This window comes from Bos taurus, chromosome 28 (genome assembly GCF_002263795.3).
Source record: "Bos taurus isolate L1 Dominette 01449 registration number 42190680 breed Hereford chromosome 28, ARS-UCD2.0, whole genome shotgun sequence".
NCBI lineage: Eukaryota > Metazoa > Chordata > Mammalia > Artiodactyla > Bovidae > Bos > Bos taurus.
Genome location: NC_037355.1, coordinates 12,864,145 through 12,890,941, shown reverse-complemented (window position 1 = coordinate 12,890,941; position 26,797 = coordinate 12,864,145). Strand labels below are relative to the sequence as shown.

General features: G+C 39.5%; 1 protein-coding gene across 7 annotated transcripts in view; it reads right to left on the bottom strand.

Annotated features, from left to right (window-relative positions):
* Positions 1–6,277: 6,277 nt before the first annotated feature.
* Positions 6,278–26,797, bottom strand: part of LOC104970913 (zinc finger protein 37A) — a 35,774-nt gene continuing 15,254 nt past the window's right edge. For 2 of the 7 annotated variants that reach the window (XM_010820461.4, XM_010820463.4), the window contains exons 3-4: positions 14,881–15,007; positions 6,278–9,120 (exon numbers count right to left, since the gene is read on the bottom strand). In XM_010820461.4, the coding sequence (XP_010818763.1) occupies positions 7,874–9,120; positions 14,881–15,007 (1,374 nt within the window). In that variant the 3' untranslated portion in view covers positions 6,278–7,873. Of the gene's footprint in view, positions 9,121–14,880; positions 15,033–15,939; positions 16,214–26,797 lie in introns of those variants that run through there. The other 5 variants (XM_010820462.4, XM_059882655.1, XM_024986854.2 and 2 more) reach the window with 5 other exon arrangements.

The following is a 26,797-nucleotide window of genomic DNA, read 5'->3' as shown; positions in this document are numbered from 1 at the left end:
AGGTTGCCCCTTTCTTTCCTTCCAGCTCTGGCTGGCACCCACCTGCCTCTGTGCCTCCAGTGGGGGATGGGCCGGTCCGCAGTGGGCTAGCTCTCCTCTGGTATTCGCTTAGTCCTTTGTTCTGTGTGCCGCCTGGCAGTGCCTTAGGTTAGAGCTTTTTGTGGGAAAGTACTCTTTTTCTCTCTTTCCTTCCTATTTTTTTTTTTTTTTCCTCTGTCTATCTCACAGTTTGGGTTGCTATCTCAGGTTAGCTCCATCAGATTGCCCTCAGGGCATTCAGGCCCGATCCTTACCCTAAGCAGTGCGGCCCGCACCTCCCCGTTCAGTCCCCGCTTGCTGGTGGAGGACACGAGTGTCTGGGCTACTTCTCCTCTGGGAGTTGTAGTTAGACCTGTAATCTGTGGGGTTTATTTTTTCTCCCGGTTATGTTACTCTCTGAGATTCCAAAACTCCCCACAGACCCGCCAGTAAGAGGGTCTCCTGGTGTTTGGAAACTTCTAAGACTCCCTCCTTGGGATGGGTCACCGTCCCTACCTCTTTTGTCTCTCTTTTTACCTTTTATATTTTGTCCTACCTCCTTTCAAAGACAATTGAAGACCCAGCTGCCTTTCTGGATGCCTGGTGTCCTCTGCCAGCCTTCAGAAGTTGTTTTGTGGTATTTGCTCAGCATTCAAATCATCTTTCGATGAATTTGTTGGGGAGAAAGTGGTCTCCCCATCCTATTCCTCCACCATCTTAGGACTGCACCCCTGTCTCTGCTTTTCAACACACTGTCTAGGTTTGTTATAGCTTTCCTGCCAAGAAGCTTTCTGATTCCTTGCCTGCAGTCACCATGTAAGGTTTACCTTGCAGTCTAAGTCCTATAGCTTTATTTTGCTACTTCAGCTATTGCCTTTGGTCATGGCATCTGCACGTACATTTTAGATTCAGACTTGTTAATTTCCAACAACAAACCTGCTGTGGATTGGTGATTAGTTTTGTACTACATTAGCCATTCAGTTTAGGGAGAAGACAGTTTTCAAATCAATGCTAAGTAAATGTTTTATTTTTGCTGTTTTGGATTTGTTTTTGCAGGTGTCTTTCTCCCCCTTCTTCTTTTATTTCTTGTGATTTGATGACTAACTTTAGTGTTGTGCTTAGATTCCTTTTTTAAAGTATCTGTTGTAGATTTTTGGTTTGCAGTTATAATGAGGTTTTGATATACCAGACTGTCTATAAACAGGATTGTTTTAAGTTGCTCATCTTGTAATTTCAGATTCACTTCCAATATCTTGCATTTGTGCTCTGGTCTTTTCACAGTTATACGTTTTCATGTCATATTTGTGTGCAAATAAATGATTTCCTACCTTTAGTGTGTTTCCCTTTACTGGTGAGCTTTTCCATTCATAATTTTCTTATTTCTAGTTGTGGCGTTTCTTTCTTCCCCACCTGGAGAAGTTCCTTTAGTATTTGCTGCAAAGCTGGTCTGGTGGTACTGAATTATCTTTTATATTATTGGTCATAGATTGTTCCCTTTCATAACTTTAAATACATTGTGTTACTCCCTTCTAGCTTGCACAGTTTTTGCTGAGAAATCAGCTCATGACTTTATGGGAGTTGCCCTGTATGTTCCTTGTTGCTTTTAATATTTTTTATCTTTAATTTTTGTCAGTTCGATTACTGTGTGTCTTGGCATATTTCTCCTTGGGTTCATCCTGCCTGAGACTGCCTGCTTCCTGGACTTGGGTGACTGTTTTTTTTCCCCCATGCTAAGGAAGTTTCCAGTAGTTACTTCTTCAAGTATTTCCTCAGATCCTTTCTCTTTCTCTGGACCCCTACAATGTGAACGTTTGTGCATTTAATGTCCCAGAGATCTCTAAGGCTGTCCTCATTCCTTTTAATTCCTTTGTCTTTATTCTATTCCATGGCAGTGATTTCTAGTGTTCTGTTTTCCAGGCCACTGATCTGTTCTGTTTTTCTATTGATTATTTCTAGTGTATTTTTCATTTCAGTTTTTCTATTGTTCATCTTTTTTCTTTAGTTCTTCTACATCTTTGATAAACATTTCTTGTATCTGCTGTATCTGTGCCCCCATTATTTTTCTGAGATCTTGGATCATCTTTACTATTGTTACTCTGAATTTTTTTCAGGTAGGTTGTCTATCTCCACTTCACTTAGTTGATTTTCTGAAGCTTTATCTTGTTCCTTCATCTGGGACATATTCCTCTGCTGTCAGATTTTCTGACACTGTGGTTTCCATTCCACAGGCTGCAGGATTGTAGTTTTTCTGGCTTCTGCTGTGTGCTCCCTGATGGATGAGGCCAAGAGACTTATGTAGGCTCTCTGGGGGCGGGCGGCGGTGGGGGGGGAGTTATTGGTAACTGCCTACTGATGGATGGAGCTAGGTCTTGTCCGTCTGGTGGAAAGGGCAGTGTCAGGGGATGTTTATTGGATAGCTCTTTATTCAGGAAGGCTTTGAGCAGCCTGTCTGGTGATAGGAGGGGCTGTGTTCCCACCTTGTTGGTAGTTTCGCCTAAGAGATCCTAGCACTGGAACCTGCCGGTTGTTGTCTTGGTGAAAAATGGAAACCTCCAGTGGCACCAGTGAGTATTCACCAGAACTGCTACTACCAGTGTCCTTGTCCCTGCAACGAGCCACAGCCATCCCCTGCCTCAGCAGGAGACCCTCCAATACTAATGGTTAAGTCTAGCGCAGTCTCTTATGAGGTCACTGCATTTCCCCTGAGTCCTGCTGTGTATAAAGACCCTATGTGTGCCCTCTAGGAGTGCAGTTTGTTCCCCCAGTACTGTGTAATTTCTGTGATCAAATCCTGCTAGCTGTCAAAACCAGATTCTCTGGAGACTATTCCTCCCAATGCTGGAAACCCAGGCTGGGGAGCCAGATGTGGGGCTCAGAAGTTCTACTCCTGTGATATGTTTTCTAGTTTGTGGGTCACCCACCTGGCATGTATGGGATTTGATTTTATCATGATTGCACCCTTCCTACCATTGTGTTGTGGATTTGGATGTAGGGTATCTTTTTTGTTTGGTTCCAGTGTTTTTTTTGTCAGTGGTTTTTTAGCAGTTAGTTTTGATGTTGATGTTTCTGTAAGAAGGGGTGAGTTCATGTCATTCTGCTCCTCCATCTTTAACCTTTCATTTTGTCTTTAAATGTCTCAATTTTGTGATACACTGTTAAATTATTATTTCTGGAACTGTTGTAGGGCTGCTGTATGTCTAGTGACTTGAAAATAATTATTTCCTTTATTTTTCTTTACCCACTTTTGTCAGGCAGAATAAATCTGGTCTGTGTCACCCTATCCAGGAAGGATACATTTCTCCTGATATTACTTATATTTTCTATTTGTTATTTATACATAAAAATGATTTTTAAATCATTTGCTAATTCACTTCTAATACTTTTCCCATAGACATTGTTAATGTATACAATGGTATCACCTGCATATAATTCCAGTTTTTGATGCTTTATTTTTATTTGGCCTTAATGACCTAGCTAAAGCATTCAGTCCAGTGTTAAATAGAAGTGGTGGTAACAAGCATTCATATCTATTAATATAAGGAAGAAACATTCCAGTATCTATCTGTTTAGTATGATGTCTGTTGTAAGTTAGCTTTTTGTTTTTAATTAAGTCTCCTATTTCTATTTTGAAATCATGAATGTGTGTAAAATCTTATCATATTTTTCTGTATCTGAGACACTACTATGGCTTCACTTCTTTTTCTGTAATGTGGTAGGCTCTCTGTCAGTTAACTTAAAACTTTCAAACATTTGCTTGAGAATTTCAAACTTAAAAAAAGTCATAAGCATAGTACAAAAAACTCACAATTCCCAACTCTGAATTGCATTTCTTCCACCTACCCCTTACACTTGCTTGAACTCTATCTCTATACACAAATTACTTTTTCCTTTCTAACGCATTTGTTAATATGCGACATTAGTTTTTTCTGACTTAACATCACTATGTATGACAGACTGTTGACTCCCACATCTCTCCAGATGACTCAATTCTGTTTCTTTTTATGGCTGAGTAATATTCCATTGTACCACCTATTCTTTCATCTGTCGATGGACACTTAGATTATTGCTGTGTTCTGAGTATTGTACATAGTACTGCAGTGAACACTGTGTCTTTCTGAATTATGGTTTTCTAAGGGTCTATGCCCTGTTGTGGGATTGCTGGGTCAAATGGTAGTTCTTTTACTTTTTTAAAGAACCTCCATACTGTTCTCCATAGTGGCTGTATCAGTTTACAGTCCTGCCAAAACTGCAAGAGGGTTCTGTTTTCTCCACACTTATTTGTAGACTTTATGATAATGGTCTGACCCATATGAGGTGATATGTCACTGCAGTTTTGATTTCTCTTTCTCTAATAATTAGTGATGTTGAGCATCTTTTCATGTGCCTCTTGGCCATCTGTATGTCTTCTTTGGCACGTGTGTGTGTGCTCAGTCATCTCCAACTCTTTGCGACCACATGGATTACAGCCCACAGGTTTCTCTGTCCATGGGATTTTCCAGGCAAGCATACGGAAGCAGGTTGCCATTTTTTCCTCCAGGGGAATCTTCACAACCCAGGGATTGAACCTGTATCTCTTTGCATTGGCAGGCAGATTCCTTACCATTGCACCACTTTTGGGGAAGCCCATGTCTTCTTTGGAGAAAAGTCTATTTAGGTCCTCTGCCCATGTTTTGATTAGGTTGTTTATTTTATACTGAGCTGCATGAGCTGTTCATAAAGTTTGGAGATGAATCCTTTGTCAGTTCCTTCATTTGCAAATATTTTCTCCCATTCTGAGGGTTATCTTTTCTTGTTTATAATTTCCATAAAATTCAATTTGGTCACACTTGTTTTACTTTCTAATGAAAGTAGGAGGTTGGTAAAAAAAAAATCTTGATGTGGTTTATGTCAGAAACTATTGTACCTATGTTTTCCTCTTTAAGAGTTTTATAACACCTAAACTTACATTTAGGCCTTTAATCCATTTCTAGTTTACTTTTGTGTATGGTGTTAGGGAGTTCATTCTTTTACATGTATCTGTCTAGTTTAAAAAAATAAATAAATAAACCACTTATTTAAGAGATTGTCTTTTCTCCATTGAATGTTCCTACCTCCTCTGTCCTAAATTCAGTGACCACAAGTGCACAGGTTTATCTCTGGGCTTTCAATCCTGTTTCATTTATATTTGTTCTATGATGCCATTATGGTCTTGATTGCTGTTGCTTTGTAGTATAGTCTGAAGTCAGAGAGCCTCATTTCTCCAGCTCCATTTTTCTTAAGGTTGCTTTGGCTATTTGAGGTATTTTGTGTTTCCATACAAATTTTAAAATTTGTTGTTCTAGTTCTGTGAAAACTTCAAGTGGTAATTTGATAGGCATTGTGTTGAATCTTTAGATTGCTTTGGGTAATATAGTCATTTTGATAATACTGATTCTTCCAATCCAAGAATATGGTATAATCTCTCCATCTATTTGTGTCATCTTTGATTTCTTTCATCAGTTTTTTAAATGGTTTTCTGAGTCTAGGTCTTTTGCTTCCTTGAGTGAGTGAGTGAAGTCGCTCACTCATGTCTGACTCTTTGTGACCCCATGGACTGTCCATGGACAGGCTCCTCAGTCCATGGAATTTTCCAGGCAAAGAGTACTGGAGTGGGTTGCCATTTACTTCTCCAGGGGATCTTCCTGACCCAGGGATTGAACCTGGGTCATCCACATTGTAGGCAGACACTTTACCATCTGAGCCACTGGGGAAGCCCTTTCCTTCCTTATAGAGCTGTATTCCTACATAGTTTATTCTTTTCTGGGGATGATAAATTGTATTATTTCCATAATTTTGCTTTCTGATCTTTCATTCTTATTGTATAGGAGAGCAGATTTCTTTGCATTAATTTTGTACCCTGCAACTTTACCAAACTCATTGATTAGCTCTGGTAATTTTCTGGTAGCATGTTGAAGATTTTCTACATATAGTATGTCATCTGGAAAAAGTGATAGTTTTACTTTTTTTCCAATTTGGATTCCATTTCTTTATTTGATTGCCTTGGCTAGGATGTCTAAAACCATGTTGAATAAGAGTGGTGAGAGTGGATATCCTTACATCCTTATTGTGTACTTCCTTGTCTTCTTTCTGATATTAGAGGAAATATTTTCAGTATCTCACCATTGAGAATCATGTTTGTTCTAGGTTGGTTGTGTTTATGGCCTTTACTATGCTGAGGTAGTTTCCCTTTTTGCCCACTTTCTGGCGAGCTTTTTTTTTTTTTTTTAAATCATAAATGCTGTTGAATTTTGTTAAAAGCTTTTACTTCATCTATTTAATTTTTTAATACAGTGTAGCACATTGATTTGTGTGTTTTGTGACGAGTTCTTGCAATCCTGAGATAAATCCCACTTAATCATGGTGTGTGATCCTTTGAATGTGTTGTTGGATTCTGTTTGCCAATATTTTGCTGAATAATTTTTTATCTGTGTTAATCAGTGATATTTTTATATCTGTTCATCAGTGTCATTGATGTCATTTTCTTTTTTGTGTGTTTTTTTTTTTTTGCCTGATTTTGGTATCAGAGTGATGTCAGCCTTGTAGAATGAATTTGGTAATGTGCCTCCCTCTGCAATTTTCGGAAAGACTTTGTGAATAAGTATTAACTCTTCTCTAAATGTTTGCTAGAATTTGCCTGTGAAACCATCTTTTCCTGGACTTTTGTGTGTTGGAAGACTTTTAAACTATACTTTCAATTTCATTACTTGTGATTGGTCTGTTTCCCAATCTGGGAAAATCCTAACCTGGTTCAGTCATAAAAGGTTATACCTTTCCAAGAATTTGTCCATTTCTTCCAGATTGTTGATTTTATTGGCATATAGTTGCTTGTAATAGTCTCTTATGATCCTTTGCATTTTTGCAGTGTCAGTAGTTATTAATCCTTTTTCATTTCTGATTTTCTTGATTTGAATCCTCCCCTTCCTTTTTTTTTTCTTCCCCTAGATCAGTATGGCTAAAGGTTTATCAGTTTTGTCTTCTCAAAGAATCAACTTTTATTGTTCTTTGCTATTGTTTTCTTCATTTCTGTTTCATTTCTGCTATGAACTTTCTTTCCTTCTACTGACTTTGGGTTTTGCTCTTCTCTAGTTGCTCTAGGTGTGAAGTTAGATTGAGATTTTTGTTTCTTGACATGAGATGGAATTATTATAAACTTCTGTCTTAGAACTTTTTTTGCTCCATCACTTAGGTTTTGTATCATCGAGTTTTTATTGTAATTTGTGTATTTTTTATCTCCTCTTTGATTTCTTTGGTAATCTCTTGGTTATTTAGCAATGCAGTGTTCAGCCTCCATGTTTGTGTTTTTTTAGTTTTCCTGTAACTTGATTTCTAATCCCATAGCATTGTGGTCAGAAAAATTGCTTGATAAAATTTCAATTTTCTTAAATTTTCTGGGGCTTGATTTGGGACAGAAGATGTGATTTTATTCTGGAGAATGTTTCATGTGCACTTGAGAAGAAAGTGTATTCTGCCACTTTCAAGTGGTGTATTGTGTAATATAAATTAAATCTATCTGGTCTGTTGTGTCAGTTAAAACTGTATTATTTTGTCTGGATGATCTGTCCATTGGTGTAAGTGGGGTGTTAAAGTCTCCCACTACTGTGTTACTGCCAATTTCCCCTTTTATGGCTGTTAGCATTTACTTTATGTATTGAGATGCTCCTAATTGTTGTATCTTTCTTGGATTGCTCCCTTGATCACTGTGTAATGTATTTACTTATAACATTCTTTAAAGTCTGTTCCATCTGATATGAGTATTGCTATGCCTGCTTTCTTTTTGATTCAGGTTTAAATGGAATATCTTTTTAAATCCTCTTTCAATCTGTATGTGTCCCTAGGTCTACAGAGGGTCTCTTGTAGATGGCATATATACAGGTCTATATTTACATTCATAGGGTTTCTCCCCTGTGTGTGTTCTGTGATGTGCAACGAGTTTTGACTTTTCACAGAATGATTTTCCACATTCATTACATTCATAGGGTTTCTGTCTTACATGAGTTCTCTGATAAACAATTAGAGCTGACTGCTGACGGAAATTTTTTCCACATTCAGTGTATTCATAGGGCTTCTCACCTGTATGAGTTCTCAAATGTTTAGTGAGAGTTGACTTCTCAGAGAAAGATTTCCCACATTCACTACATTCGTAAGGTTTTTCTTCTGTGTGAGTTCTTTGACATTTAATTAGGTCTGATTTTCTTAGGAAGGCCTTCTCACATTCATAACATTCATAGGGCTTCTCCCCTGTGTGTGTCTTCTGATGTACAGTAAGGACTGACTTAAATGAGAAGGCCTTCTGACATTCATATGGTTTCTCCCGTGTGTGTGTTCTATGGTGTTGGGTGAGGGTTGACTTTTCACTAAAGGATTTTCCACATTCTTGACATTCATAAGGTTTCTCCCCTGTATGAATTCTCTGATGTTTAATGAGATCTGAATTCTTGTAGAAACTTTTCCCACATTCATGACATTCATAGGATTTCTCCCCTGTGTGGGTTCTCTGATGTTTTGTGTGGGCTGATTTCTGCTTGAATGTTTTTCCACATTCATAGGGTTTTTCTCCTGTGTGTATGCTCTGTTGTGCACCAAAGACTATGGTTCCACATTCATTATATTTAATTATATTGTCAATTGAGTGGGTCGTCTGAATTGGAGTCAGGTCTGCCTTTTGGCTTGAAGGGTCAACACTATGTTCAAAGAGAATGGAGTCCTCAAAGAAATTTTCTCCACATTCATTAAATTCATAGTGATTCTCTTTTGGATGTGTTCTTTGAGCAATGAGAGGTGAAATATCACAGGTTTTTCTGTATTCAGTGTATTCACAGGTGTTTTGTCCTGTGTAAGGTTTCTTAAGTTTAACAAAGAGTGAATTCACATGGAAAGCTTTCCTACATTCATTGTATTCAAAAGGTTGCTCCAAAATTTGAATTTTTTGATGCTGAACAGAGTCTTCATTAAGACAGAGGCCATTCTCATTTTTATTATATTCATAAGACTTCTCTCCATAATGAATTCTTTCATGCTTGTCATCATGGGACCATTTTCTACCTTTGTTAAAGTCAAACTTCTTTCTGCTGTTGTTAATTAATTCTGAAATAGAGGGACAAGAAAGATTAGTTCACAAGGATATTTAGAGGAAACAGTATTAGGTTTGGGGTAGCTGGTCATTTTAGGTCCTAATCTCTTCATGCCTAGAGTATGACAACAGTGTATACATCCAATTTCATCTCTTTTTCAATTCTACCCAGGAGCAACAAGTCCATATTCTAAAAGCACTGATTCATAAAGGAACAGTACTAAAACCCATGCAATTCTGTTTCTAGCTCTGATTCATGATGAATAAAAATATGCAACAAAAGAGCACGGCAGTGAACCACTCTTGCCGCAGGATCAGACTCACAGCTCTATTCTAGTTAGTGTGTGTGTGCTCATGTGCACGCTCAGTCGTGAAAAACTTTTTGCAACCCCATGGACTGTAGCCCACCAGGCTCCTCTGTCCATGGCATTTTCTGCAAGAATACTGGAGCAGGTTGCCATTTCCTCCACTGGGGGATTGTTATGTTCTCTTTATTATAATACATCAGAGTTACTCATCAGGGGACCTCTCCTGACCATCAAACCCTGTTTCAATCCCTTCTGGCTTTTCCCCCAAATAAATCTCAATCCTGCTTTCACATACATGTTTCAACATCTCTGTATACCATGAAAATGATAAAATTCTAAACCTGGTCCTAAAATTTCATTATCTTTAACCTTACGATTTTTTTGGTTATGTGTACCTGTGTTTACTCCTCTGCTATCTATAATCCTATATGAGTGAGTGATAGTTACTCAGTCATGCCTGACTTTTTGCAACCCCCTGGACTGTAGCCTGCCAGGCTCCTCTGTCCATGGAATTCTCCTGGCAAGGTTACTGGAATGGGTTGCCATTTTCTTCTCCAATAATTCTCTATATTCTTGAGTTTAATGTCCTAAGTGAAAACTCATTTATAATTTTACTTTATTGTAATACAGCTGATTTACAGTGCTGTGTTAGTTTCTGGTATACAGGAAAGTGACTCAGTTATACATATTCTTTTTCATATTCATTTCCATTGTAGTTTATTACAGCATACTGAATATAGGACCTTGTTATTTATTCTACATATAACAGTTTCTATATGCTAAGTCAAAACTTCCAATGCATCCCTTCCCTATCCCTCTAGCCTTTGGCAGTCACAAGTATGTTCTCTGCGTCTGTTTCATAGATAAGCTTGTTGGTGTTGTATTTTAGATTCTGAACAAAAGTGGTATCATATGGTGTTTGTCTTCCTGACTTACTTAATATGATAATATCTGCTGCTGCTAAGTCGCTTCAGTTGTGTCCGACTCTGCGACCCCATAGACGGCGGCCCACCAGGCTCCCCTGTCCCTGGGATTCTCCAGGCAAGAACACTGGAGTGGGTTGCCATTTCCTTCTCCAATGCGTGAAAGTGAAAAGTGAAAGTGAAGTCGCTCAGTCGTGTCTGACTCTTAGCGACCCCACGGACTGCAGCCTACCAGGGTCCTCCATCCATGGGATTTTCCAGGCAAGAGTACTGGAGTGGGGTGCCATGATAATATCTAGGTCCATCCATATTCCTAAAAGTGGTTATTTCCCTTCTTTTTTATGGCTGAGTAATCTTTGGCCACCTCATGTGAGGAGTTGACTCATTGGAAACGACTCTGATGCTGGGAGGGATTGGGGGCAGGAGGAAAAAGGGACGACAGAGGAGATGGCTGGATGGCACCACTGACTCGATGGATGTGAGTTTGAGTGAACTTCGGGAGTTGGTGATGGACAGGGAGGCCTGGCGTGCTGTGATTCATGGGGTCCCAAAGAGTCGGACACAACTGAGCAACTGAACTGAACTGAATATTTCATTGTATATATGTATCACATCTTTATCCATTTCTCTGTTGATGGACATTCAGGTTGGAAGACTATTTATAATAGTCTTGACTATTATAAATATTGCTGCAGTGAACACTGGGGTACCTGTTTCTTTTTGAATTACAGTTTTCTCTGAATACATGCTCAGGAGTGGGATTGCTGGATCATAGGGTAGTTTTATTTTTTAAGGAACGTCCATACTGTTCCCCATAGGGGCTGTATCAATGTATAGTTGCACCAGCAGTGTAGGAGGGTTCCCTTTTCTCCACACCCTCTCCAGCATTTATTGTTTGTAGACTTTTTGATGGTAGCCATTCTGTGGTGTGAGGTAACACCTCATTGTAGTTTTGATTTGTATTTCCCTAATAATGAGCAATGTTGAGCATCTTTTCATGTGCCTATTGGCCATCTGGATATATTCTTAGGAGAGAGATCTATTTAGCTCTTCAGCCAATTTTTTGTTGAGTTGTGTGAGATGTTTGTATACTTCGGAAAATAATTTTTGTTGGTTCTGAAGGGTTTAAGTATCATTGAGACAGTTTTTTAGCCATCATTTTACAAACATTGAATGAATATACATTTCTCCAGGTAAGCCCAGCTGTTTAACCCCATAAATTGCTTTTTCATCTACTGTCATCCACTCCTCACTGTTCCCCTAGTTCTGTCTTCTCTGTGTGTTCCAGCCCACCCACCTTTAGATGTATAGGTGTATGGGACTGTCTGGTGTCCTGTTGTGTTGGGCAGAGGAATTTGGTGGTTTACAGATTTTACTGCTTGTAGATTGAAGGCAAATAACAAAACAAATATCTCAACTATAACCATAGTGACATCACTCAAAAGGGTAATTTTTAAAAACAGCTTGTGTTGTTTTGTGGATACTGCATCAGACTATATGGTATAAATTAGTTTGTCCTAAACCCTAGAGAAAGTCATCTTAATCAGGGAAAGAAGTTTTTGTGGGTGAAAATTTAGTGTTCATGCCTAGAATCTTATACTACCGGAGACAGAACAAGTTCCCGTGATGGATAATTTTTGCCTTTGGGGGCATTAAAAGGCTTAGGTTGTCAGGGAAGGTAGTATACAAAGGAGACCACATGACCAAGGTGGTCTTCAGATGGAGCTACTTTGGGAGATGCCTTTTGGAAAAGTAATAGAGTTTTCTAATGAGTTCCCATTGAAATCTGTTGCCTGACCCATTAGAAGCTGATAATGGGTCTCTAGCCTAATGCACCTACTTTTGGGTGGATCACTTGGAATCTACCAGACAACCTGTAAAAAAAAAAAAAAACAAGCATAATCTGGGATTATGTTTGTGTGTGTGAAAATCTGGCATTAATTTGTCCTTTAAGTGTGAGCCCTCTGATAACAGGGATAGTTATCAGAATGTTCAAATATTTGTGCAAGCCCCTGATACTGAAAGAAACCTCAGACATGCAGTCTGTAAGCAGTTTTCCTATAGTGTGGTTACTCCATTAGAAAGAGGTGTGAAATTTGTTCTTGAATTTAGCTGAAGAGATTCATGACCCTGCCTCAGCCTAGACGGCATTTAAACCAGCTTCATTTGGCCAGAATTGTATGTATAGCAAAATGTGGCACTGACTTCATTGCAGTTCAAGGCACAATGTGGGCAAAATACTAATGTATCCTGCTTCACCTGGGTACAGCTAGGCCAGGTAAAACCTTCATTTTAAAGGCTAAAACAAAATGAGAAATGGCTCATTATATAGAAAAATTGGCCTGAAGTCACCTATGGAGAAGTAAAATGAGTGGCACTGTGGGATTCCACAAAATATAATTTTACTTTGCTGCAGTTAGAACTTTGTGAGCGAATATTAACAAAATTTGGAACCTAAATTTTGGAGAGTAATTTATTACATATGGATAGAATGCTAGAGAGATTTCCATTTCAGTGGGGGTGCTGAAACCTGGGACCCTGATGCAATCTTTGGTATAAGGCTGGAGACAAAGTGTTCTTTTTTTTCTTCTTTTTCCCTGAAGAAATTTGTCTACCAAAAAGTTAAGAGAAAGATCTCCAAATCTTCTCTCTCGTCTCTCAGGAGAGGGAGCGCTACCTGTCCCTTCTACAGAACATTGCTCAGATTCATTGTTAGTGTTCTTCACCTGCAATACCAACTTTAGTAGGACTCCTGGCTTTTCTCTCATTGCACCAAGAGAGCAGGTACATCAGACCACATAGTAGTTCATATTAAGAAAATATAATTCATCATTATTCTGTTCCAGAAACTGTATGTACTGTATTTATGATATTGACAAAAATAAATATCTACAATTTAACACTCTGAAAATCTCCACAACTTCAGACCCAAATGGCTTCAGTGGTGAAATTTTCCAAACACCAAAGAATTTATTGTAAAAATCATCAAGAAACAATGTTCTCTTGACTCATCTTATGAAAATAAGTGTATATGCAAAACAGGAAACAAACTTACAGTTGCTTAAGGGGAGACTGAAGGGTGGAGGGACAAATTAGGGGTTTGGTTTAAGAGATACAAACTGTTATGTATAAAACAGATAAGCAACAAGGATATACTGTATAGCACAGAGAATTATATGCATTGTCTTGTAATAACTTATAATGGAGTATAATTTGCAAAAATATTGAATTACTATGTTGTTCACCTGAAACTAATACTGTAAATCAACTAGTTAAAAAGTGTAGTACTATTTTTCAAATACTGAAAAATTCAAAATAAATCTTTTAAAACAAGTATGTTTCAAATATGTACCCCAACTATGTTTCAGTAACAGAATGGAGGGACAAGTTCTGGGATAGTCACAATGGAACACTGCAAAGCAATAAATTACTGATACACGGCATGAATGACACACACAGTGCTGATCCAAAGAAGGCAGACACATTATATAATATATACATAGTGCACGTAGATTTACATATAGTACATACTGTATGACTACAATTATCTGAAGTTAAAAACAGGCAAACTTGATCTATGCTAATAGAAGGGGGAGCAATGTTACTGGGAGGACAACACCAGGGGGCCTTCTGGGGTGATTAAAAAATTGTTCCATATGTTCATCATGATTGACATATGGGTGTCTCTGTATAGACTATTTTATTTACTTGAATGCTTAAACATTTGCATTTAACTCAATATATAATTTATACCTTAAAAGATACCACCATTTTGACACTGGGAAGATATGCATGATTCAATGACACTGAATACTTGAGCCATGTTAATGTGCATTCCAAAGGTCCAAAGCCACAAAAACATGATTCCTGAAGACCCTTTCAACGGTCTTAATCTCTGAACTAACGATTTGTGATCTTATTTTCTCCTAAACAGCACGGGGCTTATACTCCCACTGACTCTCCCATGTGGGACACTGACTTGAGCACTCTTCCTCCAATATCCATGGCTCCTCTCCTTGCTCCAATTTGAGGATCACTTCTGGCTTAGGGATACAGTACCCTGTTAATGAGGATTATATGACTTGAAATAAATTGGACAGAGCCTTTGAAGGAACATGACAGTGTACTTCAAAGAATATACAATTAAAGAAGGCTCATTTAATCCTATTATGGGGCAGAGGTGGCTCCCCTGGTGGCTCAGAAAGTAAAGAATCAACCTGCAATGTGGGAGATCCGGGTTTGATTCCTGGGTTGGGATGATCCCCTGGAGAAGGGAATGGCAACCCATTCCAGTGTTCTTACCTGGAGAATTACATGGACAGAGCCTGGGGGACTATTGTCCATGGGGTCACAAAGAGTTGGATATGACTTGGCGTGAGTAGAGGACAACACATTCTTTCTGGTACTCAAAAGGGATAAACTGACCTTGGTCTCTAAATCCCAAACCTAAGTATTATTTTAGTCTACAAAAATCCCACAAGTTTCTATAAGTAAGAAAGGATATGTACACTGGGAGTCTACGTGGGAAATAAGTGCTACCCACCCACTGAGATGAGGTGGCTGTAGTTCTCTAGCATCACATCCCTATACAGCATCCTCTGAGCTGGATCCAGGTGTTGCCACTCCTCCTGAGTGAAACCCACAGTCACATCCCTGAATGACAGTAATCCCTAGAAAACCACACTTTGGCTCAATCTCCAGGGGTGAGAATCAGGTGATTGATGTGGGGGAAGAAAAAGAATTTAAAGACTAATTCTTACCATTTTCCTGTAAAAATGTTAACAAAGGATCTTTACTTTGTAGCTTACACTTTGGAGTTAAAATGTGTATAGTATTACACTTTGTGATTAAACAAAAGAAACCACAGTAGAGATACCGTTGGCAAATTGGTTTATTACTTAATGGAAAAATATCCTCATGCCTTTATATGACTGAAATTGTCCTAGTTTTTGAGAATTCCAAGTTGAATAATTTAGTCTTCCTGGTCTAAACTTATAAGGAAACATATCAAGACATACCTACCATATAACTTAAAGGATTCATATCACAAATACATGCAATGCCGACAGAGATCATAAAGAGATGCTATGCAAGTCCATGTGAGAGTGTCAGCACCCTGGATTTCAATAAGCAGATAACACTTTCAGTGCTTATATAGAAATAGCAGTTTCTTTGCAAATATATGGCAAAACTGCTGGAAAAGAAAATGTGTAGCAAGCCAATGGACTGCACAGCAGGACAGAAGAGCAAGTCTGAAGCTGTGATGAGATGAAGGCTGTAGAAGCAGGGGGAGAGGGTTTGGGGGAAGGAAACCAGGGACTATATTTGGCTTAAATTCTGTTGGTGATCTCCAGATATTTCATCACTCAACCTAATCCATAAAATTCTTGAGCAACCGCTAGTTTTATTTCTCTATAAATTAAATATTATCAATTCACATATAAGAACTCAATTCTGTTCTTACTTTTCAGATAAAAATCTAAACAAACAAGCTAGTACTTTCTTCCTGTGTCCTAAAGAATAGACAGTATGTGACATACACACAGTTATCTTGCACACTCCCTTGGGGCACAGCCTCCCTCTCTCCCCTACCTCTACTCACCCCAGGTCATTGCTGTGAATAGCAGGAAGCCAATGGTGAAATGGAATACACAATTCAGTATCACTTAAACTAACTGTTGCTGAGGAAGCAGTGATCCTAAAGTAGGGTGGAGACTGCACTGGAGGCACTGTTGGAGCTGGATCGCCTACAGTAAGGAGGCAGCAGCAGCAGAGAGGCTAAACAGACAGCTTGGTGAACAGAGGAAGAGAGGAAGAGTTACTCTCCGAGGGTCGGCATGATCTATGTTAGAGGTTCTGGAAGCCTCTTGTCAAGTCTGGGGAAACAAAAGGAAGAGCAGGGTAGACATACAGTGAAATGAAACAGACATAGAGTACACCAAATAAACACAACAAAAAAGTGGAATATCAACTGGAAGTTTGGATAGATGGTTCTGGAAAAGATGAGAGAGCTCTAGTATTAAAAAAAACTTGGGTGAAAATGGCAACTCCATGTCACTGGGGTCACCAGAGTGAATCAGATGGTCACAGAGGAGATAAGGAAAGAAAGAAATGCCAGCACAGAATATGAAGGAATGCCAATATTTGAGTGGCTGATAGAAAAAAGAAAAATAGGCTAGAAAAAAAGAAAAATAGGCTATGAAAGCCAAGAAGAAATTTTTTGAAATGTAAGAAAAGAACCAAATTACAGGAGAATAATAGGAAATAATAAGTAACAATTTCACAAGTAGCACAGTTTCACAAATAACTGACACTTCCAATTAAAGATGGCAGACTTAAAACACATCTACTTCTGAAGCCGCTGATGCCTCCAGCAATATAAGTGGAAGAAACAATAAAAATAAATGTGCAAATAACAGAATGTACTGGAAGATAATTTTATTCAACTTCTAGATTATATGAGCAGATAGTATTAGACAGAAACTACAAGCATGGTACCTGTAATTTATATAAGCACAGATGTGTAAGCTTCCAACCACAGCCAGTGACCACCAAGCTCTAAGCCCTCCAACCAGGGCTAAGGGTCAGCATAGGTGGTAAGACGAATGGCAAAATAACTGACAGTTGACTGCTAGGGCATTTTAGTGTCCCCCTTACTCTGTGGAGATCCAGCAGTTAGTGAAGACCAAAGTTGAAGAGCAGCCATTCTATGAAGTTGGACACTTAAAGCTCTCTCTATATAGTTGGCCCTCCATATGTACAGGGTCCACATCCACAGATTAAACCAACTATGAACTGAAATATTTGGGGGAAAAAAACTAGAAAGTTCCAAAAGGCAAAACTGAATTTGTCACATACCAGCAACTATTTACAACTACATACTATTTAAATAGTATTTACATCATATTTGGTATTATAAGTAATCTAGAGACAATTTAAAGTATATGAGAGGATCTATCACAAAGGAGGCAAGAATATATAATGGGGGAATGACAGCTTCAACAAATCGTGCTGGGAAAACTGGACTACATGCGCACACCATAAAAAGTAAAACTCAAAATGGATTAAAGACTTAAATGTAAGGCCTGAAACCATAAAACTTCTAGAAAACACAGGCAGGGAACTTCCTTGGTAGTCCTGTGGTTAGGACTCTGTGCTTCCATGGCAGGGGGCCTGGGTTCAAACCCTGGTCAGGGAACTAAGATTCCACAAGCCATGTCCAAAAAGAAAAAGCTAATAACCCCTGACCCCCTAAGACCTATGGGCACTACCTTCTCTTTAACATTAGTCTTAGTACCATCGCCAGGCTGACCATCGGCAACAAGAAGAACCAAGAGATACGGGGCATCAAATGTTGACTGTCACTGGAGAAGCCCAGTTGTCTATGAAGCCTCTATTGCAAGATGGTGTCTCCTCTTTTCTTTGAACAGGGAAAGTAAGCAGGAAGCCCAATTTTGGAGAGCTCAGCTATTTTTATTCTTGGTTTTCTGTTGCCTTCCTTCTACAAGTATATTAGAGAGCCATTGGAGACAGAAAACTATGAGGTGTTGCTTTTTATAAATGACTATGAAAGCTTTTATCGCTGCTATACCCTTAAGAGCCTAAGCTCTATGCTTTTTGAAATTTTAGGGAGAATGAGCCTATAATTTCAAGATACCTTAAATAGCAAAATTTGAACCACGTCTTCCAAGTGTCATTCTTCATAAATCTATTTAGAATCAAGCTTAAAAATGACCACCAGCAAATCATTTTCGTAGCCTACATGGCAACTGAATATTCTTCTGTTTAATTTTTCAGCACTGCTTTTTTATAAGACATAGGTTGCAAAATATAATAAGCTATTTGTATTGTAAGCTGAAAAGAATGAGAATCATAGAGTAGATCTGCAGCAATCTCTTCTGAGGATGGCAAGAAAAATAGACATTTCAACTGTGCCTTTAGATTCGCAGTCAGGTTGATGGAAACAAATAGCCCCAGGTCATTCACCTTAAAACCTAAATAAAGAAACAGTCGGCCAACTAGAGGTGTAGAATTGGTATAGACTCTAAAGGCTCAAGAGACAGTTTTCTATGACAGTTAACCTGGGGTATCCTCTAATGCACATTAATGAAGTCTCCTTTATGTACAGTTGGGAAGGTCCCCTGGAGGAAGAAATGGCAACCCACTCCAGTATTTTTGCCTAGAGAATCCCATGGACAGAGGAGCCCGGCGGGCTACAGTCCATGGGGTCACAAAAAGTCGGACACAACTGAGCGACTAATACTTTAGCAATGTTTTGGACATTCTACTTAAATAAGGGAAACAAAAACAAAAACTACCAGGTAGGGACTAGATGAGACTAAAAAGCATTTGTACATTGAAGAAAACTATCAACAAAATGAAAAGGCGGCCTAGTGAATGGGAAAAGACATCTGTAAATAAATATACAATAAGGGGTTAATATCCAGTGTATATAAAGAACTCATACAGCTTGACATAAAAAAAAAAAAACAAACAAAAAAACAGTTAAAAATGGGCAGGGACTTGAACAGACATTTTTCTAAAGAAAACATACAGATGGCCAGTAGAAAAATAGAACAATTTCTGGCTACCAAGTGGCAGCGGTTGGGGAGGGAGGAATTAGATGAAGGTAGATAAAATGTAAAAACTTTCAGTTATAAATAAGTACTATGGATTAAGTACAGCTGATAAAGATAATTTACACTGCTACACATTATTAAATGAAAGTTGAGAGCAGACAGTCCTGAGTTCTCATCAAAAGGAAAAACATTTTTTTCCTGTTCCTTTAGTGTTGTATCCATGAGATGATGGATATTCACTCAGCTCACTGTGGTAATCATTTCATGATGTAAGTCAAATCATTATATTGTACACCTTAAACGTAGGTGCTATATGTCAATCACATCTCAGTAAAAGTGGGAAAAATTTTAAAGTACATGGCATGATGTGAGTAGGTTATATGCAAATATTACACTATTTTATGTATGGAACTTGTGCATCTGCAGATTTTGATATCTTTGGGAGGTATCTAGAACCAACCCCCAGCAGATACCAAGGGATGAGCATATATGGACAATATGGATAATTCTGCCCAAAGTTAACTAAGAAATAAAACTCTTTCAAACTTCAGTCCCCCATAATGTTGTGGTTCAGTTGCTAAGTCATGTCTGACTCTTTCTGACCCTGTGGACTGCAGCATGCCAGGCTCCCCTGTCCTACACTATCTCCTGGAGTTTGCTCAAATTCATGTCCATTGAGTCGGTGATGCCATTCAACCATATCACCCTGTGCTCCCACCCCCACCTTGCCTTCAATCTTTCCCAGCATCAGGGTCTTTTTTCAGTGAGTCGGGGGTTTGCATCAGGTGGCCAAAGTATTGGAGCTGCAGCAACAGTCCTTCCAGTTAATATTCAGAGTTGATTTCCTTTAGGATTGACTGGTTTGATCTCCTTGCAGTCCAAGGGACTCTCAAGAGTCTCCAGCACCACAATTCGAAAGCATCAGTTCTTCATCCCTCACCCTTCTTTATGGCCCACATCTCACATCCATATATGACCACTGGAAAAACCATAGCTTTGACTGTATGGATTTTTGTCAGCAAAGTGATATCTCTGCTTTTTAATATGCTGTCTAGGTTTGTCATAGCTTTCCTTCCAAGAAGTACACAGTTTTTAAATTTTGTGGTTATAGTCACTGTCCATAGTGATTTTGAGTGAACTCCGGGAGACAGTGATGGACAGGGAGGCCTGGCGTGCTGCGATTCATGGAGTCGCAAAGAGTCGGACACGACTGAGCGACTGAACTGAACTGAACTGATAGTGATTTTGGAGCCCAAGAAAATAAAATCTGTTACTGCTTCCACCTTTTCCTCTTCTATTTGCCATGAGGTGATGGGACTGGATGCCATGATCTTAGTTTTTTGAATGTTGAGTTTCAAGCCAGCTTTTTAACTCTCCTTTACCACCCTTAATGAGAGGCTCCTGAGTTCCTCTCCACTCTCTGTCATTAGAGTGGTAACATGGATGTACCTAGAGAGTACCAAGTGAAACAAGTGAGAGAAGAACATGGATGTACCAAGTGGGTGCCAAGTGAAATAAACAATACAGAGAAAGACAAATAATGTATGATTTCACTTATATCTGGAATCCAAACAAATATATGAACAGATATAACCAGACAGAAACAGAGTCATTAAAAAGAACAAACCAACAGACCTTGGTGCTCTGATTCCAGGACACATCACCCTCCATTTCAGAAACTGAAGGGGGACCTCCTGCTTGCCTGCCTGGCCTGAAGGAAAGTCCTCTGTGTCTATCCCTAGCCATTACCTACAGAACCTTGTGGTAAGAAACATCCACATCTACATCCTTAACTATCCATTTACTTTGCCATAGTTACCGAAGCTAATCAAACTAGATCTTCATAGAGAAATATGAAAAGAAAATGATGACATCAAACAAGTAGGGAGAACCAAAGCATTAAAAGTAAGCCATCAGAATGAACAGAATGATTGAAGAGTAAGGGAGGGGGGAAGTACAAAAATAAGGGTAAGTAGTGAAATATTCTCAGAGAAGGCAATGGCACCCCACTCCAGTACTCTTGCCTGGAAAATCCCATGGATGGAGGACCCTGGTAGGCTGCAGTCCATGGGGTTGCGAAGAGTCGGACACGACTGAGCGACTTCACTTTCACTTTTCACTTTCACTTTTCACTTTCATGCATTGGAGAAGGAAATTGCAACCCACTCCAGTGTTCTTGCTTGGAGAATCCCAGGGACGGGGGAGCCTGGTGGGCTGCCGTCTATGGGGTTGCACAGAGTCAGACACGACTGAAGCGACTTAGCAGCAGCAGCAGCAGTGAAATATTCTAAACAAAATCCTCAAAGAGGGACTTCTCTGGTGATCCAGGGGTTAGGACTCAGTGCTTTCACTGCTGTGGCTGAGTTCAATCCCTGGTTAGGGAACTACTATCCCACAAGCTGTGTGGCATGGCCAAAAAAAGGATATGCAAAGGTATTCAAAAGAATATTGCTTCCACATAAAGTGAGAACAGCTGTCCATAAGAATCCATCAGAGAGAAAAAAGAGTACTTGGAAATGTTCATATTTGCTTAAATTGTGGAAACATAAGATAAATGCTCTCAAAAGGTTACTAGAAAATGAACTTGACAAAGAATACAAAATTGTCTCTCAAAACAAAAATCAGAAAATAATGAGTTTATAAAATGTGAATGAATTCAGAGATAAATACCACTCTAAATGAAATTCTAGGACAGACCACATAGGATAAAGGAAAGAAGAAAAGAAATAACAGCACATATGCCCAAAGAGATAGATGAATCTTCAGATTTAAAAGACACACTGAATACAAAGGATGGTTTCTGGAAAAAAATAAAAATGTGTATGTAGCTCCACCTGATGAAATTTCTGAAATACAATTAAAAATCCTTAAACTTCTATGAAAGTAAACAAGTAATGACTGACTGCAAAGAAATGAGAATCAAACTGATACCTGATTCATCCTCAGCAGAAATCAGTAACAGAGGAAAGGAAGAGAGAGAGATGCTTACAATTTTCTGAAGACAGTAACTTTTTTTTTCCTGCCAAGAATTATATAGCCAGCCAAAAAGCCATTTATACAACAAAGAAAAACAAGTATATGATAAAATTAAAAACCATACATCCCTGAGCCTGTTTTATAAAATTATTCCAGAATATACACTATCAAAACAGCAGAATCCAAGAAAGAGAAACATATGACACAAGAGATAAGTGAGAATGTAAGAGATCAGCATTAAATAGTTTCCATTAAAGCCAGAGAAGACAGTTATCAGGGTTATAAATGGAAGGGAAGTGGTTCTGTTTACTGAACAGGTGGCATAAGACTGTCAACATCTTGAGAAGTACATGTACCCAAAGCATCCCTCCATAATGACCATGGACAGTGCTGCAGGCTGAGGACTCAGGCTGAGCTGCCCTGAAACAAGAGAAGTGGCATTGTTCCACCAATGAACAAAGAATTTATATAAAGAAGTGCTGAAATAGGCAACCTAAAACGAGATGATAAAACCTGCAATAAAAGACAAAACAAGTCCACTGTCATTTATTGCAGTGGGCTCAAAGCCAGGTAAAAAGTCTCAACCATTTTCAGTGTTCCATTGAATAAATCACTCCATCTACCTTCCACATATAACCCTTTGTTGACTATCATTCATCACCTCTAAAATGATATAAAAAGAGCACTGGAATTATATGACCTAATAAAAGGATGGTACCTTCAGGGCCTCACACATGGTCATTCTTCAATTACAGCTCTTCTACAGGTCAAGAGCTACTGTTCTCACAAATTACTTTTGATATTGCAACAACAAAATAACCTGAATACTTCAAGCAAGTCTAACTTATTAGCATTCCATTTTTTAAGAATAGAAAAAGTATCAATATTCAACATGTAAATAAACCATTAAAATGATTTCTATAAAACATGGGTGAGAGGGGGGAGAGAGTAAAACCTGCTGGAAAAATCACATCTTGTTCATAGTTTTGAAATATATACAAATATCAAATTATGTTATATGTCTGAAATTAACATAATATTGCAAATCAAAAAGAATTCAGTCCAGGCAGAAAACCAGTAGGCATTGTTCAAAAACATTTTAAGACCAAAGAAAAACCCATAGCTACCTGGGCAAAAGATTACTTACAGACATACAATAGGTTACCTAAAGCCTGGGGAAAAATGTTGGGGATAGAGTTTCTTTTTTGGGGTATTAACCAAAAATACTTGTGTACACTAGGGAATTTAGAAAGTCATACACATACCCAGGATAGGTTGCATTCCTAAGAAAGACCTCAGAAGACCTAAGCTTGTATGTTGTAGTTGATCTCTACATGCAGTGCAAGCAGGATACTGTCGAGAGCCACGTTAGGCATTACTGACAAAATGGAGGCATGGCCCCAACTCCCTCTCTTTGTCCCGCAGGCACGGACTCGGGATGAAGGAGTTAGGCCTTGTGATTCTGACTTGTTTTTTCCTCTCCTCGGCTGAGTTGACTGAAAAGAATAAGGTGCTTATCATTCTTGAGAGGAGCATGAGAAGGCACAAAGCCTTCTGCAGCTGTGCTCAGAGAATAATTCATAAAGTTAATCATTGACATTTGTTCAAGGACTTTTACAAAAGAGTGTTCCAGGATGAGTACATAGGCCGCAGCTTGAGGCCATGGGAGGGATTGCTATCTGAAGCCTATTTGTGAGGAAAGTGTTTATGGCAAAGGAGTTTAATGAATTTAGGGCTTAGGAATAATTAAAATAGTTAGAAGCTAAAGATTTAAGGAATGTTGTAATGTTAGCATATTCTACTATAGTGTATAGAGATTAGGAACTTTAGAGATATTAATAGCTAGAAGCCCTTTTTAAGAAATAGTGAGCTTAAGATACTAGGGGCAAACAGGACTTAGAAAGATAAGAAATATGCTGAGGTTTGTATGCAGCCCAGACTTAAGCATGAGTTACAATGTAATCACGAGTTAAAGTAAACACTATTCTGAGAGAACCACTGGAGCAGAAACTCTGTTTGAAGGGCAACAATGATTTATGGAGACAATAAATCTGGGTGAAGGCAAATTGAAAATGTCAAACTCTGACCTAATGCTTTTGTTAAAGTATAAAAAGAATCTTAAGCTTGAAATAAAGTTATGCAGTCCAAGAAAAATGAGAGGCTGCATCATGACTCGCCGACACCACCCATCTCTTCAGGTTGATTCCCTGGCTGCTGGAGCTGATCTCTGGCAGGATACGAAGGCTAGGGCAACTGAACATGGGCGTGCTAAGTCCTAAAGAATAACTCTAGCTCTGTGTCAATTTGCAAAGACTGGGAAAGGTGGTTGCTTGGGAGGTTTTGGTTGTTTTTTTTTTCTTCCCAGCTTTCAAGGAACAGTCTGTCAAAACACTAACTGAACACAAGCTAAAAGAACAGAAAATTCAGTGACCACAGACGATAAAGAGACACGTGTACCCCAGTGTTCATCGCAGCACTGTTTATAATAGCCAGGACATGGAAGCAACCTAGATGTCCATCAGCAGATGAATAGATAAGAAAGCTGTGGTACATATACACAATGGAGTATTACTCAGCCATTAAAAAGAATACATTTGAATCAGTTCTAATGAGGTGGATGAAACTGAAGCCTATTATACAGAGTGAAGTAAGCCAGAAAGAAAAAACACCAATACAGTATACTAACACATATATATGGAATTTAGAAAGATGGTAACAATAACCCTGTATACGAGACAGCAAAAGAGACACTGATGTATAGAACAGTCTTTTGGACTCTATGGGAGAGGGAGAGGGTGGGATGACTTGGGAGAATGGCATTGAAACATGTATAATATCATATATGAAACGAGTTGCCAGCCCAGGTTCCATGCATAATACTGGATGCTTGGGGCTGGTGTGCTGGGATGACCCAGAGGGATGGTATGGGGAGGGAGGTGGGAGGAGGGTTCAGAATGGGGAACACATGTATACCTATGGCAGATTCATTTTGATATATGGCAAAACCAATACAATATTGTAAAGTTAAAAAATAAAATAAAACATAAAAAAAAGAAATACCTTGCAAAAACAAAAGCAGATTGAAATTCATATGGGTAACTATAGCCTTCAACAATCAAAAACAGAAAAATCTGGAAAAGAGCAAGAAAGTAATTTCTAAAATTACAATGTTACTTTTCAACAACAACAAAATCACAAAGCATACAAAGAAACAAAAAAGTATGGCCCAATCAAAGGAAAAATGTAAACTGACAGAAAGGTTCTTGAGGAAGACCAGACACTGAACTTCCTAAACAAAGACTTTACTCAAAAAGCTAAAACAGAGATAGGAGTCAAGATGGTGGAGCAGGACACGGAGTTCATTTCTCCCTACAAATATATCAGGAATACATCTACAAGTGGGACAATTCTACCAGAACACCTGCTGAACAGTAACAGGGATCCTCAGACACCTGTAAGGGCAAGATTAATACTCAGGTAACCAGGTAGGACCAAAGAAAGAAAATGAAAAGTGGCAATGGATGGGACCTATGCCCCTAAGCAGGAGAGGAGGTTCCCACACCCAAGGAAGCTCCCTCACTGGGGGTAGGGGGATCAGTTGGAATAAAAAGGGGGGCTTCAGGGGTTTGGAGGAGAGTGTAGCACCTTTTTGTGGCAGGCAGGACAGAATGAGATCTATACAGGTGGTCTGTGCCACAGCTTTGCATGCTCCAGGCAGAGACATGTGTCTGCCAGTGTGATGGGGGCTGGATGCTGAACAGGGTGTTTGGAGAGCAGACCCAGAAAGAGGACTGGTATTGCCTGCGAGGAGGCTGCCTGAGAATGGGCATGAGGAGCACCTTAACTGGGAATGCTCACGGAAGAAGCCTGGGCTGCCACAGAAGTGAAGCAGAATTGTTCAGTGACACGCAGAGAGAGGAGTCACCACTGTAGCCTCTGTCCCCACATGCTGGTTGCTTGCACTATGGGCACTAGGGGGGCACCTGCTGGAGTGGGCTGGTGTGGCCCTGGTTGCCACCTCTGGCCCCTCCCACTTGGTGGGCAAGTGTGCCACTGTTAGTCATTGCCTCTGCCCGCTCCTGCCTGGGAGGGCCCACGCACCCTTGATCCCTTCCCACCTGCGAGGGCTTCATGTGCTCTGGGATAGCCCTGGGAGGAGACACCGATAGGTAGTGCACATGAAGACGGAAGATAAAACCACAACTGAACCCCAGGGGCTGTGCAGCTAAGGAAGAAGATCTGAAATCTCTCCTCCAGGCTGGCTGCATGAACAAACGATTTACTCCCCCGAACCAACTTTGTAGACATGGCACCTACATAACATCTAAACATATACAACAGCTCTCGCAAATGAGATGGGTCTAGCTATAGCAGCTGGGGGCTCTGGGGGCTCTAACACTTGGGGGATGGGCCAGGCTGAGCTGTCCCCATAACACAGTGGGTCCAGATGCATGATTACTGCAATCTTGGGACCTGACCTCAGTGAATCCAGGCTGGTGACCTGATGAAAACAACTGGCCTGAGAGAAGCCAGAGCCAACTGCTAGAACACCTACAGTTAAGGTCAGGCTGTGAGCAGTGCCAGAAACAGTATAATCTGTGAGTATGGACAGTGGGTGACATAACAGAGCGTGCTTGCAGATGAATAGCTCCACAACAGGAATATTCAGTGGCTTCTCCCCCAGTGGGAGTGCTCCAGTACCACCGCAGATCAGAAACACAGCTGAAAAACAGATGTACTCCAACAGCTAGGGAGGGCAGTGACACCACAGAGCAAAGGAGAGGCTCCGCTCAATATCCAGGTAAGGCTGTGGTCACCACAACATCACTCACAGCTCTTAAGGTGATAAGCATAAGCTGAAGAGCAAGGTGGCACACATTCAAACTAAAAACAGCCCTTGGACCA